The sequence below is a fragment of the Saccopteryx leptura genome, chromosome 3, assembly GCF_036850995.1.
Source record: "Saccopteryx leptura isolate mSacLep1 chromosome 3, mSacLep1_pri_phased_curated, whole genome shotgun sequence".
Lineage (NCBI taxonomy): Eukaryota > Metazoa > Chordata > Mammalia > Chiroptera > Emballonuridae > Saccopteryx > Saccopteryx leptura.
The window spans coordinates 211,143,886-211,162,362 of NC_089505.1; the positions used below are offsets into that span (position 1 = coordinate 211,143,886).

Consider the following 18,477-nt stretch of genomic DNA (forward strand, 5'->3'; position numbering starts at 1 on the left):
AAATCTTTAATAAAAAAATAATAATGTTAAAAATATAAAACATTCTCATGTATTACAATCCATTCATTTCCTACCACTCATGTTTATAGTTGCGGGTGACTGGAACCAATCACAGCTGTCCTATGGGACAACACCAAATTTTTATTGGATAATGCATAAAGTACATGGGTCATTGTGAGGTCAAGAAGTAAACTTCCCTCCTTTTTAAGATAGTAGTTAGCTAGCTAATTGTAGAAACCCTTTTGACAAAGAAGATGGCTAAAAGAAAAAAAAAGATGAGGAGTATCATACTTTTCAGCAGGAATGGACAGAGGAATTTGCCTTTGTGGAGAGAGCAGGTTCTGCAGTGTGTCTAATATGCAATGCTAAACTAGCATCAAGGAAACGGTCAAGGGGTGACGTCAAGAAATGGCACCGTGAGGAGTGCGACCGACAAATCTCCCCAAAATTTCAACAAGTTCATCAACCAGAGACAGAAAAATCTATCCTTGGAGTGTATGGAAGTTTCACACACTGAAGGCGAAGTGCTATCAACAAGATCACCCTCAGATGCCATTAAGAAAAAGGAAATCGAATATCATGGATACAAAAGATAAAGAAGTAACACAGATAGATGTGGGAAAAGCCCTACAGGAATTGTCTGACTCCATCAGAAAGAATAACATAAGAATAATAAAGGGAGAAGAGAGAGAAAATGGAATGGAGAACATACTCAAACAAATAATAGATGAAAACTTCCCAAGCCTGTGGAAAGAACTAAAGCCTCAAATTCAAGAAGCAAACAGAACACTGAGTTTTCTTAACCACAACAAACCTACTCCAAGGCAGATCATAATGAAAATGGCACAAACCAATGACAAAGAAAAAATTTTCAAGGCAGCCAGGGAAAAGAAGAATACAACACATAAAGGAAGGCCTATTAGATTATCATCAGATTTTTCAGCAGAAACTCTACAAGCTAGAAGAGAGTGGACCCCAATATTTAAAGCCCTGAAAGAGAGAAACTTTCAGCCAAGAATACTATACCCATCAAAGCTATCCTTCAAATACAAAGGAGAAATAAAAACATTCACAAATACAGAAAAAATGAGGGAATTTATCATCAGAAAACCCCCACTCCAGGAAATACTAAAGGGGGTTTTCCAACCAGATTCAAAGAACAAAACAAAACAGAACCACAAGTAAAAGCTCCACCAAGAACACAATAAAACCAAATTTAAACTGTGACAACAAAAGCAAAAAAATAAAAAGGGGGACAGGACGGAGATTAACAGTAGCAAAGGACAATGAAGTGCAGAAACACTCATAAGACAGGTTACTACAATGAATATGTAGGTACCCTTTTCATTACTTAATGGTAACCACCCTTGAAAAAACCACCACAGAAGCACATGACTTAAAAAAGGTAGCAACAGAGGAAAGAAGTATGGAATACAAACAAACAAAAACAAATGATAGAAAAACAAAAGAGAAAAATCAAACAAGACACAAAACTAACAGAAAGCAATTTATAAAATGGCAATAGGGAACCCACAAGTGTCATAATTACACTAAATGTAAATGAATTAAACTCACCAATAAAAAGACACAGAGTAGCAGAATGGATTAAAAAAGAAAATCCAACTGTATGCTGCCTAAAGAAACATATCTAAGCAACAAGGATAAAAACAAATTCAAAGTGAAAGGCTGGAAAACAATACTCCAAGCAAACAACATCCAAAAAAAAGCAGGCGTAGCAATCCTCATATCTAATAATGCTAACTACAAGACAGCAAAAATACTCAGAAAAAATATGGTCATTTCATAATGATTAAGGGGACATTGAATCAAGAAGACATAACAATTCTTAATATATATGCACCAAACCAAGGAGCACCAAAATATATAAGACAACTACTTATTGACCTAAAACCAAAAACTGACAAAAATACAATCATACTTGGAGACCTCAATACACCGCTAACAGCTCTAGATCGGTCATCCAAACAGAGAATCAATAAAGATATATTGGCCTTAAACAAAACACTAGTGCACCTGGATATGATAGACATCTACAGGACATTTCATCCCAAAACGAAAGAGTAAACATTTTTCTCTGGTGTACATGGAACATTCTCAAGAATATACCATATGATGGGCCACAAAAATAACATCAGTAAATTCAGAAAAATTGAAATTGTACCAAGCATATTTTCTGATCATAAAGCCTTGAAACTAGAATTCAACTGCAAATAAGAAGGAAAAAAACCCACAAAAATGTGGAAATTAAACAACATACTTTTTAAAAATGAATGGGTCCAAGAAGAAATAAGCGCAGAGATCAAAAGATATATACAGACTAATGAAAATGACAATACGACATATCAGAATCTATGGGATGCAGCAAAAGCAGTGATAAGAGGGAAGTTCATATCACCTCAGGCATATATGAACAAACAAGAGAGAGCCCAAGTGAACCACTTAACTTCACACCTTAAGGAACTAGAAAAAGAAGAACAAAGACAACCCAAAACCAGCCGAAGAAAGGAGATAATAAAAATCAGAGCAGAAATAAATGAAATAGAGAACAGTAAAACTATAGAAAAAATTAATAGAACAAAGAGCTGGTTCTTTGAAAAGATCAACAAAATTGACAAACCCTTGGCAAGACTTACCAAGGAAAAAAGAGAAAGAACTCATATAAACAAAATCCAAAATGAAAGAGGAGAAATCACTACAGACATCATAGATATACAAAGAATTATTGTAGAATACTATGAAAAACTATATGCCACCAAATACAACAATCTAGAAGAAATGGATAAATTCCTAGAACAATACAACCTTCCTAGACTGAGTCATGAAGAAGCAGAAAGCCTAAACAGACCAATTAGCAGGGAGGAAATAGAAAAAACTATTAAAAACCTCCCCAAAAATAAAAGTCTAGGCCCAGACGGTTACACTAGTGAATTGTATCAAACATTCAAAGAAGACTTGGTTCCTATTCTACTCAAAGTCTTCCAAAAAATTGAAGAAGAAGCAATACTTCCAAACACATTTTATGAGGCCAACATAACCCTCATACCGAAACCTGGCAAGGACAGCACAAAAAAAGAATACTATAGACCAATATCTCTAATGAATACAGATGCTAAAATACTAAACAAAATACTGGCAAATCGAATACAACAACATATTAAAAAAATAATACATCATAATCAAGTGAGATTCATCCCAGAATCTCAAGGATGGTTCAACATACATAAAACGGTTAACGTAATATACCATATCAACAAAACAAAGAACAAAAACCACATGATCTTACCAATAGATGCAGAAAAGGCATTTGATAAAATACAACACAACTTTATGTTTAAGACACTCAACAAAATGGGTATAGCAGGAAAATATCTCAACATGATAAAGGTCATATATGATAAACCATCAGCCAACATCATATTAAATGGCATAAAACTGAAGACTTTCCACCTTAAATAAGGAACAAGACAAGGTTGTCCACTCTCTCCACTATTATTTAATGTGGTGCTAGAAGTTCTGGCCAGAGCAATTAGACAAGAGAAAGAAATAAAGGGCATCCATATCGGAAAAGAAGAAGTAAAGGTAGCACTTTTTGCAAATGATATGATCCTATACATCGAAAACCCCAAAGACTCCACAAAAAGATTACTAGAAACAATGAACCAATACAGTAAGGTCGCAGGATACAAAATTAACATACAGAAGTCCATAGCCAGGCCCTGGCCCGTTGGCTCAGTGGTAGAGCGTCGGCCTGGTGTGCGGGGGACCCGGGTTTGATTCCCGGCCAGGGCACAAGGAGAAGCGCCCATTTGCTTCTCCACCCCCACTCCCTCCTTCCTCTCTGTCTCTCTCTTCCCCTCCTGCAGCCAAGGCTCCATTGGAGCAAAGATGGCCCGGGCGCTGGGGATGGCTCCTTGGCCTCTGCCCCAGGCGCTACAGTGGCTCTGGTCGCGGCAGAGCGACGCCCTGGAGGGGCAGAGCATCGCCCCCTGGTGGGCAGAGCGTCGCCCCTGGTGGGCGTGCCGGGTGGATCCCGGTTGGGCGCATGCGGGAGTCTGTCTGACTGTCTCTCCCCATTTCCAGCTTCAGAAAAATACAAAAAAAAAAAAAGTCCATAGCCTTTCTCTATGCCGACAATGAAATATTAGAAAACGAACTCAAAAAAATACTCCCCTTCACGATTGCGACAAAAAAGAAATAAAATACCTAGGAATAAACATAACAAAGAATGTAAAGGATCTATATAACGAAAACTACAAAGCATTGTTAAGGGAAATCAAAAAAGATACAATGAGATGGAAGAATATTCCTTGTTCATGAATAGGAAGAATAAATATAATCAAAATGGCCATATTACCCAAAGCAATATACAAATTTAATGCAATTCCCATCAAAATTCCTATGACATTTTTTAAAGAAATGGAACAAAAAATCATCAGATTTATATGGAAATATAAAAAACCCCGAATAGCCAAAGCAATCCTAAGGAAAAAGAATGAAGCTGTGGGCATTACAATATCTGACTTCAAACTATATTATAGGACCACGACAATCAAAACAGCATGGTATTGGCAGAAAAATAGATACTCAGACCAATGGACCAGAATAGTAAGTCCAGAAATAAAACCACATATATATGGTCAAATAATTTTTGATAAAGGGGCCAACAACACACAATGGAGAAAAGAAACCTCTTCAACAAATGGTGCTGGGAAAACTGGAAAGCCACATGCAAAAGAATGAAACTTGACTACAGCTTGTCCCCTTGTACTAAAATTAATTCAAAATGGATCAAAGACCTAAATATAAGACCTGAAACAATAAAGTACATAGAAGAAGACATAGGTTCTAAACTCATGGACCTTGATTTTAAAGAGCATTTTATGAATTTGACTCCACAGGCAAGAGAAGTGAAGGCAAAGATAAATGAATGGGACTACATCAGAATAAAAAGCTTTTGCTCAGCAAGAGAAACTGACAACAGAATAAACAGACAGCCAACTAAATGGGAAATAATATTTTCAAAGAACAGCTCAGATAAGGGCCTACTATCCAAAATTTACAAAGAACTCATAAAACTCAACAACTAACAAACAAACAATCCAATAAAAAAATGGGAAGAGGAAATGAATAGACACTTCTCCCAGGAAGAAATACAAATGGCCAACAGATATATGAAAAGATGCTCATCTTCATTAGTCATTAGAGAAATGCACATCAAAACTACAATGAGATACCAACTCACATTTGTTAGATTAGCTATTATCAACAAGACAGGTAATAGCAAATGCTGGAGAGGCTGTGGAGAAAAAGGAACCCTCATTCACTGTTGGTGGGAATGTAAAGTAGTACAACCATTATGGAAGAAAGTATGGTGGTTCCTCAAAAAACTGCAAATAGAACTACCTTATGACCCAGCAATCCCTCTACTGGGTATATACCCCCAAAACTCAGAAACATTGATATGCAAAGACACATGCAGCCCCATGTTCATTGCAGCATTGTTCACAGTGGCCAAGACATGGAAACAACCAAAAAGCCCTTCAATAGAAGACTGGTTAAAGAAGATGTGGCACATATACACTATGGAATACTACTCAGCCATAAGAAATGATGACATCGGATCATTTACAACAAAATGGTGGGATCTTGATAACATTATACGGAGTGAAATAAGTAAATCAGAAAAAAACAAGAACTACATGATTCCATACATTGATGGGACATAAAAATGAGACTAAGAGACATGGACAAGAGTGTGGTGGTTACCGAGGGTGGAGGGGAGGGGGGAGCGGGAGGGAAGGAGGAAGAGGGGAAGGGGGAAGGGGAGGGGCATAAAGAAAACTAGATAGAGGGTGACGGAGGACAATCTGACTTTGGGTGATGGGTATGCAACATAATTGAATGACAAGATAACCTGGACATGTTTTCTTTGAATATATGTACCTTGATTTATTGATGTCACCCCATTAACATTAATGAAAATTTATAAAAAAAAAAAAAAGGAAACTGTCAAATATAAAGCGGCACTTCAACACATGCCATACTACATTTGCATCGAAATATCCAGCGGGGGACAGCAGGAAGAAAGCATGTCAAGAGCTACTGTGCAGAGTGCAAGCTAGTCAGCAGCAACTCCGTGTTTGGACCCAACAAGGTGACTGGAATTCAGCTAGCTTTGCTGGTGCTTTAGCAATTGTGAGAAATGGAAAGCCGTTCACAGATAGGGTGTATGCCAAAACGTTCATGCTTGATGTTGCCTATGAACTTTTTGATGACTTTTCGGAAAAAGACAAGATAATCAAATGAATAAAAGATATGCCTCTGTTGGCAAGAACTGTTCACGATCGTAACATCATGATAGCAAATCAAATTGAGGCAACACAAGTGAAGGACATAAATGCAGCACCATTCTTTTCTCTCACTTTGGATGAGTCAACAGACGTAAGCCATTTATCCCAGTTCAGCGTGATTGCAAGGTATGCTATGGGTGACACACTATGTGAGGAAAGTCTTGCTGTTTTGCCTATGAACAAGAGGGGAGGATTTATTCAAATCTTTCACTGAGTTTGCTAAAGAAAAAAATCTACCGATGGATAAACTTATTTTGGTGTGTACTGATGGTGCTCCGTGCATGGTGGGGAAAAACAGAGGAGTTGTAGCGCTTCCTCATGAACCTGAAAAGAGACCCATCCTAAGTTTTCACTGCATCCTACATCAGGAGGCGCTTTCTGCTCAGATGTGTGGCGAGCAGCTTGGTGAGGTGATGTTGCTGGTCATTCGGGTGGTCAACTTTATTGTTGCCTGAGCTTTAAATGATAACCAGTTTAAAACACTGCTGGATGAAGTTGGGAATAATTCTCCTGGTCTGCTTCTGCAGAGCAATGTGCATTGGTTGTCAAGAGGGAAGGCGTTCAGCCATTTTGCGGCTTGTCTGAGCAAAATCTGGACTTTTCTTGAAGTGAAAAATGTTGAGCATCCTGAGTTAGCTAACACTGAGTGGCTCCTGAAGTTCTACTATCTTGTGGACATGACTGCCATCTGAACCAGCTCAATGTGAAAATGCAAGGCGTTGGAAATACAGTCTTATCCCTTCAACAAGCAGTGTTTGCATTTGAAAACAAGCTGGAACTCTTCATCGTCAACATTGAAACAGGTTGTTTACTACACTTTGAAAAACTGGGAGAGTTTAAAGATGCATGCACAGCAAGTGACCCTGCTCAACATCTTGATCTCCAGCAGCTAGCAGGCTTCACATCTAATCTCCTGCAGTCATTCAAAGCGCACTTTGGAGAATTTTGTGAGCGCACTCATCTTTTTAAGTTCATCACCCATCCACACGACTGTGCAGTGGACAGTGCCAACCTGAGTTACATCCCTGGTGTCTCCGTCAGAGATTTTGAGCTACAAACTGCTGACCTGAAGGCCTCAGACATGTGGGTGAATAAGTTCAAGTCACTGAATGAAGATTTGGAAAGACTTGCACAACAGCAAGCAGAGTTGGCGAGCAAACACAAGTGGGGAGAAATGAAAAAACTTCAACCCACGGACCAGGTGATTGTCAAAACTTGGAACACGCTTCCTGTCACATACCACACACTGTAGCATGTGAGTATTGCTATACTGACAATGTTTGGCTCTTTGTATGCATATGAGCAGTCTTTCTCACATCGAAAGGACGTTAAGACAACTTACGATCACGTTTAATGGGTGGAAGTCTCAACGCCTGCATAAAGCTTAACCTCACCACGTATCAACCAGACTACAAAGCCATCAACAAAACCATGCAGCACCAGAAATCGCATTAATGGTAAGAAGTACTTTATTCATCATTGATTAGCAACAGCATAACAACATTATTAAAAAGAATTCAGAGACTTATTGTACTTTAAAAGTGTTGGTCTTACATAAAATGCATACATTTACTTGTATTTAGTGTTAAACATATTGTATGGCTCTCATGGAATTACATTTTAAAATATGTGGCATTCATGGCTCTCTCAGCCAAAAAGGTTCCCAACCCCTGTCTTAGCTAGTAAGTTGTAGAAATGTGATGAGTCTGAGCAGCTAATCCCTAACTCCCACTGTCTTTCACATGTTACAAATTTTTCTCAATTTTTCATAGACCTTTAATAACCTGAGACCAAGATTTAGTTTTCTTTATCAATTTCACACATCTCACCATGGTACCCTATAATCTTGTATGGAAGCAAAATCTATTCCTTTTTCAGTAACTCAAAATTTAGTGAAGTAGATTTTTTCTTTGCTAGTAGCAGAAGGCTCCTGGTGGAAATGAATACAAATACTGTATCCCCACAGCTTTCTAAACATCCCAGCTCAATGGCTCCCTCTGTTGGAAATCTGAGGACTTGGTGGTCTGCATGACCACCTCTCTAATTGCCCAACCTGGTTCCAAAGGGCTTCTGCCTCCAGCATCATGTGCACCAGATTTCTTCCCAGCCCTTTCATCTAGGGTGATGCATTCACTTTTTATTTTTAACTAATATACTTTTTAGGAAATTTTTAGTTTTACATTTAATGAGCAGAAAGCACAATACAGAGAGTTTCCATATACTTCCACTCTTCCTGGCTCAGTTTTCCCTATTTTTAAGGTCTTGAAAGTGTGGTACATTTATTACAACCAATGAACCAATAGTAATACATTATTATTAACTCAAATCCATAGTTTAAAAAATATCCATAGTTTAAAGTTCACTTTTTGTGTCATACAGTTCTATGAGTTTTCATGAAAGCATAATGTCATGAATCAGCCATTAAAATGTCATACACAATAGTTACATCACCCTAAATATCCCCTGTGCTCATCCTTCTCTTCTCCCCAACCCTGGACCATCCCCGGAAACCTCTAATCTTTTTATTGTCACTGTAGTTTTGCCTTTTCTAGAATGTCATATAGTTGGAATCCTATAGTATGTAACCTTTTCAGATTGGTTTATTTCACTTTGTAATATACATTTAAGATTCCCCCATGTCTTTTCATGGCTGGAAATCTCATTTATTTTTGTTAACAGAATAACATTTCATTGTATAATGTGTAATAGCTTGTTTATCTCTTCACCTTTTGAGGGATATACATGGTGGGGCAAAAGTAAGTTTACAGTTGTTCATGTGGAAAATAATACAATAAATAATAATGCAGGAATAAACTTTGTGTTTTGTGTACTTATAACTGTAAAAATACTTTTGCCCCACCCTTTACTGGTTGCTTCCATTTTTTGGCAGTTGTGATGAAGCTGCTTTTAAATATTTGCATGCAGGTTTTTGTTTGAACATGTTTTCAATTCATTTAAATGAATTCCTAGGAGAATATTCCATATTTTTTTACATTCCATATATGTTTACCTTTGTAAGAAACTGCCAGACTGTCTTCCCAAGTCACTGTACCAGTTTTGCATTCCCACCAGCAATGAATGAGAGTTCCTGTTGCCCCACATCCTAGTCAGCATTTGATGTTGCCAGTTTTTGGATTTTAGCCATTCTAATAGTGTGTCATGTTATCTCATTGTTGTTTTTGTTTTAACCCCTAATGATATGCTTATTTACCAACTATGTGTCATCTTCAGTGAGGTCTCTATCAATATATTTTGACTCTTTTTAAGTTGGGTTGCTTTCTTAGATGTATCCACTTTTAGAAGTTGTATTTTACCAGTGCTTCTAAACCTGCCATGAAAGGATCCCCCCACACCTTTACCCCTCCTCTTTATTTCCAAGCCCCTCCTCTTTATTTTGTTCAGGATCCTGCTCTATTCATTTTAGATTACTACCCACACAAGTCTCCCCCAGGAGGGGATCCTGTCCCTTTGGGGGATTGCTTATTGGAAAATTATGAGATCTGTGAGCAACCACATTTACCTGCATCCTGCTAATTCCAGGAACTCTTCTACATCCATCCCTGTGGGCTTGCTTCTTGGCTTCACTTTCAACAGCACAGTTGGAGTTTGAGGGTTTCCCTAGTATTTCTACAAATGTAATTTCTGCATTGTTTCATTGTTATTATTGCTTCTTATGATTTCTAGAATGAGAAGAGGGTAAAGTCACAAATTTGTTGTTGCTACCTAGATAACAAAAACAGAAAGTCTCTCATATATTTTTCAGTTTATTTTGCTAGTCTTTTTTATCTATCTAAGGTGGTTCGCTAATTTTTAGGCTTTCTTCTTTTCCAGTATGAGTATTTGTGGCTGTAAATTTCCTTCAAAGTCCTGTGTTAGCTTTATCCAATTAGTTATATTTTAATATAACTTATTAAGATATAACTCACATGCTATAATATTCATCCTTTAAAGTAAAAATTTTTAATATTAAAAATTAAAAATCATAGCCCTGGCCAGATAGCTCAGTTCGTTAGAGCTTCATCTGGATACACAGAGGTTGCCAGTTCAATCCCCAGTCAGGGCACATACAGGAGCAGCTCCATGTTCCTCTCTCTTCCTTCCTCTCTCTCTAAAATCAATAAATAAAATTTAAAAAAAAATCATTATGCAACCATCTTCATTATCTGATTCCAGAGCATTTTCATCACTCCCCTCCCTAAAACCAGTACCCATTAACAGCCATTCCCCGTTTCCTCTCCAGCTCCTTCAGCACCTTGGAACTATCTCTATGGATTCTTCTTGCTTTCAGTGTTGCTGTTGAAAAGTTGTCTGTCAGTCTGTCATTTCTTTGAAAATATACTTACTGCCCTTAAAGTATTTTTTATTAAAATTTCAAGATGATTTAAGTTTTGGGTTTCTTTTTATTTACCTAAGTGAGAATACACTGGGCTTCTTGAATCTATAGATTATTATCTTTTATTACAAAAGGTTCTCAATAATTATCTCTTCAAATATCATTTCTGATCTATATTTTTTCTCTTCTAAAATTCCAATTAAACATATATTAGAGGTTTTTAATCTCTTTCATTGCTTTCACCCCTTTGGCTCTCTGAGCTTCATGCTAAATAATTCCTACAAGTCTATCTTTCTGTTGTCTTTTAATGCTCTAGAACCATGTGTAGGTCCAAATGAATATAACATCAATGGAAAGTCTTAGCTTGATGTATCAGTCTTCTTTGGTTCCCATCATTAGTTGAGTCTTCCTGTGAGGCAAAGGTCCATGCCCTAATAACATATTTCATGGTGTGAAACTGAAGGATATTCCTAGTTAACAATCATTTTCTCTCTTTGCTTACAAATTGTTTCTTGGTCTGAGTTTATCTGGATTGAGGCTTAATAATACTAGCAAATCTCATCTATAGATTGTTCACTATTGTTTATACAAATGGAATAAATAAATCTGTCCTGATAAAGGGTTAGGGTATTATTCACAGAGTTTTATGAGGATATCTTAAGTCATATCTTCCTGTTCCATATGGATGATAGATAACAGGGAAGGATGAAGGGCGAGAGAGATGTACTATCAATGATTTATCAAAGTATTGTCAGATGATTATCAATGTAGTAATTAAACTATCCAAATCCTTTCCTATGGTGAGAGGCCAAGGATATACCTGATAAGGTTCTTCAGATTCAGGGCTGAAAAAAGATGTTTCCTATCTGTTACTGACAAAATGATAAAAGCGGTGGAATGAAAGGTTGAAAATCTAGTAAAATGCTAGAGTCCCATAAGTTAAAAAAGAGTCTGAAAGTTTGACGGATATACAATGGAAAAAAGTGGACTTTAAAAACCATAGTACAAAATCCAAAATCTGGAATCCAGGGAGATATAAGCAAGACTCAAAAGTGTACAGACCTGGGTGGGGGTGAGGGAGTTATATTCAGTGGGACACTTGAATCCATGTAAACACAATAAATTAAAATTAATTAAAAATTTGTAAAAAGTATACAGAAGGTGACCAGAAAAGCTATTATGTCACAGAGAGTGAACCGTGTATGTGCACGTGCACATTTGGAGGGAGTTGATGGGAGTCCAGCTAAGGTTAGATATTCACAACCTGGTATTTTTATCACTTGAGAAATATTACAATTGATGAAAACTACTTAGAATTTCTATGCCACAATGTCTTTACACTGAATCAAAACAATGAATGATTTATATAGTTGATATTATAGTTATACTGTTGTTTGATTTTACTTGAACTCTCACAGGAAGAATACACAAAAATCAGTCAACAGTGTTACATAAGAATGAAATCCATGAGCCTCCCACAGAAACAGCCCGAGCAGCGACTCGTGTAGACAATCACGTAGGCACCTGGTTTACAACCACACCTGAAGGAAATCGAATTGGTACCAAAGGATCAGAAAGAATAAGGGACTTGGCACCATTTTTATCCTTTCAGGCCACAGACCCTGTCACTGGAACGGTATGGCAAACTATTGTATTTTGTAAATTCCCTAAATCACTAAAAGTCTGAAACAACACATAGAAGAGCACCTGGAAAACAATAAATTTTTAATAATTTTTTAAATAGTAGTGGATGGGTGGATGGATGGATCAATCGATCGATAGATGGATCAATGGATGGATCCATCTTCCCAAATCTAAAAGCATTCTGTGGTTTATTTAACCAGCATAGAATATTATAAAATACTAATTTTTGAAATGAAACAGGTCATGAATTTAAAATGTTTTTTATTATTTATTGGTTTTAGACAGAGAGGAAGGGAGTGGGAAAGAGAAAGAGAAACATTGATTTGTTGTTCCACTTATTTATGCATTCATTGGTTGGTTCTTGTATGTGCCCTGACCATAAATTGAACCTAAACCTTGACATAGTGGGATGATGCTCTAACCAACCGAGCTATCTGGCCACAGCCATCATGAATTTTCTATACCACTTTAATACATATATGATTAATGATGTCATATATTTCCTTATCTTGAATGTATCTGTGTGTGTCTTACATTTTAAAAATAAGAGCCTATGCCTTATTCCTACTTCTTTGTGTGCACTTGATGTGAGTAGTAGGAATTTGTTCATGATCCTTGACTTCAAAGAATTTACAGTGTATTTAAGGAGATCCTCCTTACATTAAAAAACTCAAGAACATCACAGAGCAACTATACAAAAGATTTTATTTGTAGCATAAAAATAAGTGACAAATAGTTGGTCTGGAACATAATGGTTTTATTTAGGATGTGAAATTTAAATTCCCAGGATGAATAACAGCACCTTCAGTGTGCCGGACTTTCTGTTAGAGCTTTGGCATACATTATCTCATCAGTCTTTACACCAATGAATATTACTACACAGATTAGGAAAGTGGGTCTCAGCAAGCTACATAAGATGGTCAAGAGCAGTGGTCCCCAAACTTTTTTGGGCCACGGACCGGTTTAATGTCAGAAAATATTTTCACGAACCGGCCTTTAGGGTGGGATGGATAAATGCACAAAATAAAATTATGCGACTGGCGTAAAACTGTGGTATTTTTAAATATAATTGTCGAACTTACGATATTTATTGGACTAAGTTAAAGGAGGAACGAGCACATCCTCATTATTCAGGCTGTATTTAAATTTGTTATTGTGACAACTTTTCATGTCTGACATCATTATGTAATATGATAGGTTCAGGCTCGCTACCAATCATGAACCTACAACAATAAAAATAAACATGAATCCACTGTGTACTCGTTTGCAACTTTATTAGAAGCGTCCTCCTAACATCGCACCAACAACATAACATGAGTAACATCCTCTCTGCCTCCAAACACTTTCCAGTCACTATGGTAACATTTAAACATGCCTTAAAAATAAGATACAACACAAATATAAAGTGCATGAAAAATACAACTCACCATTGTTATGAATATTGTAAGTTAAGGGTTATTTATTATGTTTATATAGAATGAGAGACAGTAGCCTATCTCTCAACAACCATAACGCTAAATCAGTGGGAGCCCTGAGCTGGTTCCTCTGCAATGAGAAGGTCCAATCTAGGGGTAATGGGAGACAATGACACCCGAAGTGTGTTGCTTATGTCCAGTCTATTCTGTAATTTTGTTTTGATTGCTGTCACTGCAGAAAATCCTGCTTCACACAAATAGGATGTCGGAAATGGCAATAGGGTTTTTAGTGCTTTTGTGGCGATCTCGGGGTATTCTGCCATGACTTTAATCCAGAACACCAGCAGAGTTGTAGTCTCGAACATATTTTTAAGGCCGAGATCGCCGTCATTTGCGATCTCCAGTAGTTGATCCTCTTCTTGCATAGACACACTTGATTCACCTGGTTTGTTGACAAATGGATCGCGGGTCCATTCCTTGGCAATTTGTGGTTGAGAAGTAGTGTTCAAACTCTTTTAAAAGAAAATACAGGTGATCGTGCACCAGCTGGGACAATGAAGGCTTGGGCTCAGTCTCTTCCAAAATTCCTGAGAATGTTTGAAACATATCAAATACATCCCTGTTCACACATCATCCCCACAAATCCAATTTGGCTTTAAATGCAGCTACTTTATCTGCCAACTTGAAGACAGTTGTCATTTTCCCCTGAAGTGACTGATTGAGTTCATTGAGGAGGTTAAATATGTCGCACAAGTAAGCGAGTTTTGCGACCCATTCCTCATCACTGAAATGTGCTGCTAGCAGTGACTTTTTTCTGAGAGAAATCTCTGAAGCTGCTCTCGTAATTCAAACACCCTGGCCAGGGACCTCCATTGGGATAACCATCTTATTTCTGTGTATAAGAGAAGGTGTCTGTGCTCCGCATTCATTTCCTCACAAAGCTGCTCAAACAGGCGCGAGTGAAGGGCGTGTGCTTTGATGTGGTTAATAATTTTAACGACATCATTCAATACGCTGTTAAGTTCCAGTGGTATATTTCGGCTAGCCAGCATTTTCCTGTGAATGACACAATGCGTAGACTTGCATTCAGGTGCAACCTCCTTAATCCGAGTAGTTAAACCAGACATCCTTCCGGTCATGGCAGCAGCTTCATCTGTGCATATGTCGACACAAAAAGACCATTTCAGTTTTCCTGATATATAGTCATCCAGCGATTTAAATAGTTCTGCGGCTGTGGTTTTTGTTGTCAATGATAGTGCACATAACATATCCTCATGCACATCCTCTTGATAAAGATAACGTACGTAAACAAGTAGCATTACCTTGTCAATATCTGTAGATTCGTCAACCTGGAGAGCGTACCTCGGTGATTTATTAATCCTTCCAACAATTGTGATTCAATGTCCTCTGTTATTTCCTCAATGTGCCATGTGACAGTGGTAGCTGTAAGAGGCATCTGTGCTATCTTTTTAACCGCAGCCTCTCCTAGAAGTTCACGACAAATGTCTTTAGTGGCTGGAAGGATCAACTCTTCATCAATGGTGAATGGCTTCTTAGCCTTAGCAATACGATTAGCCACCAAGTATGATGCTCTCAGTGCACTCACATTTATTGATGTAGTGGCCACCAGTAATTGTTTCTGTCCTTTTTGTTCATGCTTTTTTTCTTTTGAAATACTCCGAAGGCTTGTCTTTTAAAGTAGGGTGCTTGGTCTCCAAGTGGTGAAGCAGTTTTGAAGGCTCCATTGCCTCATTACTTAGTCGGTCACCACATATTATGCAGAGCGGCCTTGGTGCCCGAGAATCACTAGTTGAGATAAATCCATACTTCAAGTAGGACTCCTGGTATTGTCTGTTAAATGAAGCCTTCTTTTTCTTCAAGGTTGTAGGTTCTTCTTCTGTCTCCTCACTGGCCCTTTTCTACTTCGCAAAAAAACTTTCGATGGAATTTTGTTTTTCACGCATTTTGCTAGTTTATGGGTTTAATTTTAGCGGCAATGTATCACGTGACCAAGACAAGAGTCAGGAGTGAGTCTTAGACAGATGTTACAGAGGGAATCTGGTCATTTTTAAAAAATAAAACATTGTTCAGACTTAAATATAAATAAAAAGGAAATAATGTAAGTTATTTATTCTTTCTCTGCGGACCAGTACCAAATGGCCCACGGACCGGTACTGGTCCGCGGCCCAGGTTTTGGGGACCACTGGTCAAGAGCACATGTCTAGAAAGTGTGGAGCCAGGATTAGAACCAACTTTGGTGTCTGGACACTGAGCTCTTTCCATTCCTAAGCTAGTCTTCTGATCTCTTATGTGGAGCTTTGCAACAACCTCTGAGTCTAAACAAGATGAAGAATCTCCTACGTGCCTTCTCTTTGGTTTCTGGACTTTCTCCTCCTCTTTACAACCACGTTCTGCTGGTCAAAGCAAAATGCCTGCTTTCTTGAGATGAATTACTTCATGTAACCAAATGTGTTTGCCTTTAGTCTTCAGTCTATTTCTAAAATAATTTTATAATCTCTTACCTTGCTTGCTAGTTATCTGTTTTGTGAGGTTCAAAGTACATATTGTCTCAGGAAGACTTCTAGGTCACCTCAACTAGAGTCTTCTGATCCGTAGTCAGACACGTTATCCATTGAGCCACTGGCTTCGTACTTGAGTCACCTCAATTAATTCACTTTAATTCAGCTCCTGATGTAGATTATTTGGTTCAATGTGAAAATTTTATTAATAGTTCTTAATTAATAACTCAATTTCTGGCCCTGGCCGGTTGGCTCAGTGGTAGAGCGTCGGCCTGGCGTGCAGAAGTCCCGGGTTCGATTCCCGGCCAGGGCACACAGGAGAAGCGCCCATCTGCTTCTCCACCCCTCCCCCTCTCCTTCCTCTCTGTCTCTCTTTTCCCCTCCTGCAGCCGAGGCTCCATTGGAGCAAAGATGGCCCGGGCACTGGGGATGGCTCCTTGGCCTCTACCCCAGGCGCTAGAGTGGCTCTGGTCACAGCAGAGCGACACCCTGGAGGGGCAGAGCAACGCCCCCTGGTGGGCAGAGCGTCACCCCCTGGTGGGCATGCCGGGTGGATCCCGGTCGGGCGCATGCGGGAGTCTGTCTGACTGTCTCTCCCTGTTTCCAGCTTCAGGAAAAAAAAATAAAAAAGTAAAATAAAATAAAATAAAAAAATGCATTATATAATTTGCAATACTATTGTTGCTGGTTGGGCTCTCCAGAAGCAAACACTGAGATGGAGTTTGGGGTGCGAGATATTTATTAGGGGTACCATTTGTGAAAGGAAGGGGAAGGAAGCACAAATGGGCAGCTAGAGAAGCTGAGCTGCAGTGCCGACCCAACCTACAAAGCCTTGGTCAACCAGCAGGAGCTCAGGAGCCATTATCAGCTGTCTCGGTGTCGATGCCCTGAGTCTGGTAGCAGGAACCAGATCTGTTCACCACTGCCTCACTCAGTGTCTGGACACAGATACCCTGAATGAAGTGTCAGTCACAGAATCTCTCTGCAGCTCAGACAGATGCTGAAAGACCTGAGAGCTATCAGGCTGTGTACTGACTGCTGCCACCAATGGGGATCAAGTCCACTCCTGAAGGGAGACCGGGCCATGCATCTCCCTATCCACCCCTTTTAGACCCACACACCTGGGGATTCATTCAGGAGCCCATTGTGTTCTCCACTGGTCACCATTAAATACAGTACACATATAAAGGCCTGATTTTTTCTCTCAGAATTGAAACATTCACCAGTACTAGCTTAGTTTTTTTTCTGTGATTCCTACTCTACTCCACATACTTAAAACCTTTTATACCTCTTTATCACTTGTGGGACAAAGGCTAAAGTCTTTAGTATGGCTAAAGCCCTCCCCAGTTTTGTCCCTCACCTTTCAGCCGTGTCTCCCACCACTGTCCCCACTGCTCCCTGGGTTCCTTGGTATGTGAAATGTTATTCACTTGCCCTGCTGCCCTCCCTCAACACCGAATCCACGCTCCAGCATTGCTTCCTCCGAGAGGAAGCCAGACAGCATTAGAATGCTCACTACCCTTTAGCAACTTCTTAATGACTGACCACCCTCTAGTCTGTAATTTCTAGAGGACAGGGATTTAAGCTGTAGTCAGTCTCATCATCATTGTAACCCTAGCACCTATCATAGACCGCGATACATAGTCAGCCCTCCGGAAATGTGCATTCAGTGGGATTGCATTGGGACAGACCTGGAAATACTGGGCTGAGAAAGTGGCTACCTTTTGGCTTCCTGTCCTGGGTCCTCTGGCTTCCTGTCTTGGGTGATAGTTTTTTCCTTCTCAGTCCATCTCTCCATTTTCCACAGTAATACATTCCACCAGAACAGAAAAGGTTGTGGGTTAAAATTTATCATCAAACTACCAGAACACAATCAGCTTTAATCTCAACTGCATTTCCTCAGTGTTAGGAAAAAATACAAGACAGGAAGTCCGCACAGTCAGTGCAGCAGCCTCATCCAGCTGTGAGGCCCAGCAGCGACCTCAGATACAGCTGCTTTTACCCTCAGACCCACACGGGGCATGGGTGGCAGCCATAAACAAGAGTATAAAGATAGTGCATGCAGATCAACTTGACCCAGAGAGGCCTGTCCTCTGCTCCCCACCAATCCTCAAGCTCTGTTCTGATGACACAAGACTAAAACCTGCTCGCCAACCCACATAACATGCAGGGCAGCCTCAGCGTGCCATGTTCAC

General features: G+C 39.0%; 1 protein-coding gene across 1 annotated transcript in view; it reads left to right on the forward strand.

The window, feature by feature from the left end:
• Positions 1-18,477, forward strand: part of SPAG17 (sperm associated antigen 17) — a 260,213-nt gene that overhangs the window by 175,396 nt on the left and 66,340 nt on the right. Inside the window, exon 29 of the mRNA XM_066377314.1 lies at positions 12,123-12,340. Within this exon, the coding sequence (XP_066233411.1) occupies positions 12,123-12,340 (218 nt within the window). The remainder of the gene's footprint in view (positions 1-12,122; positions 12,341-18,477) is intronic.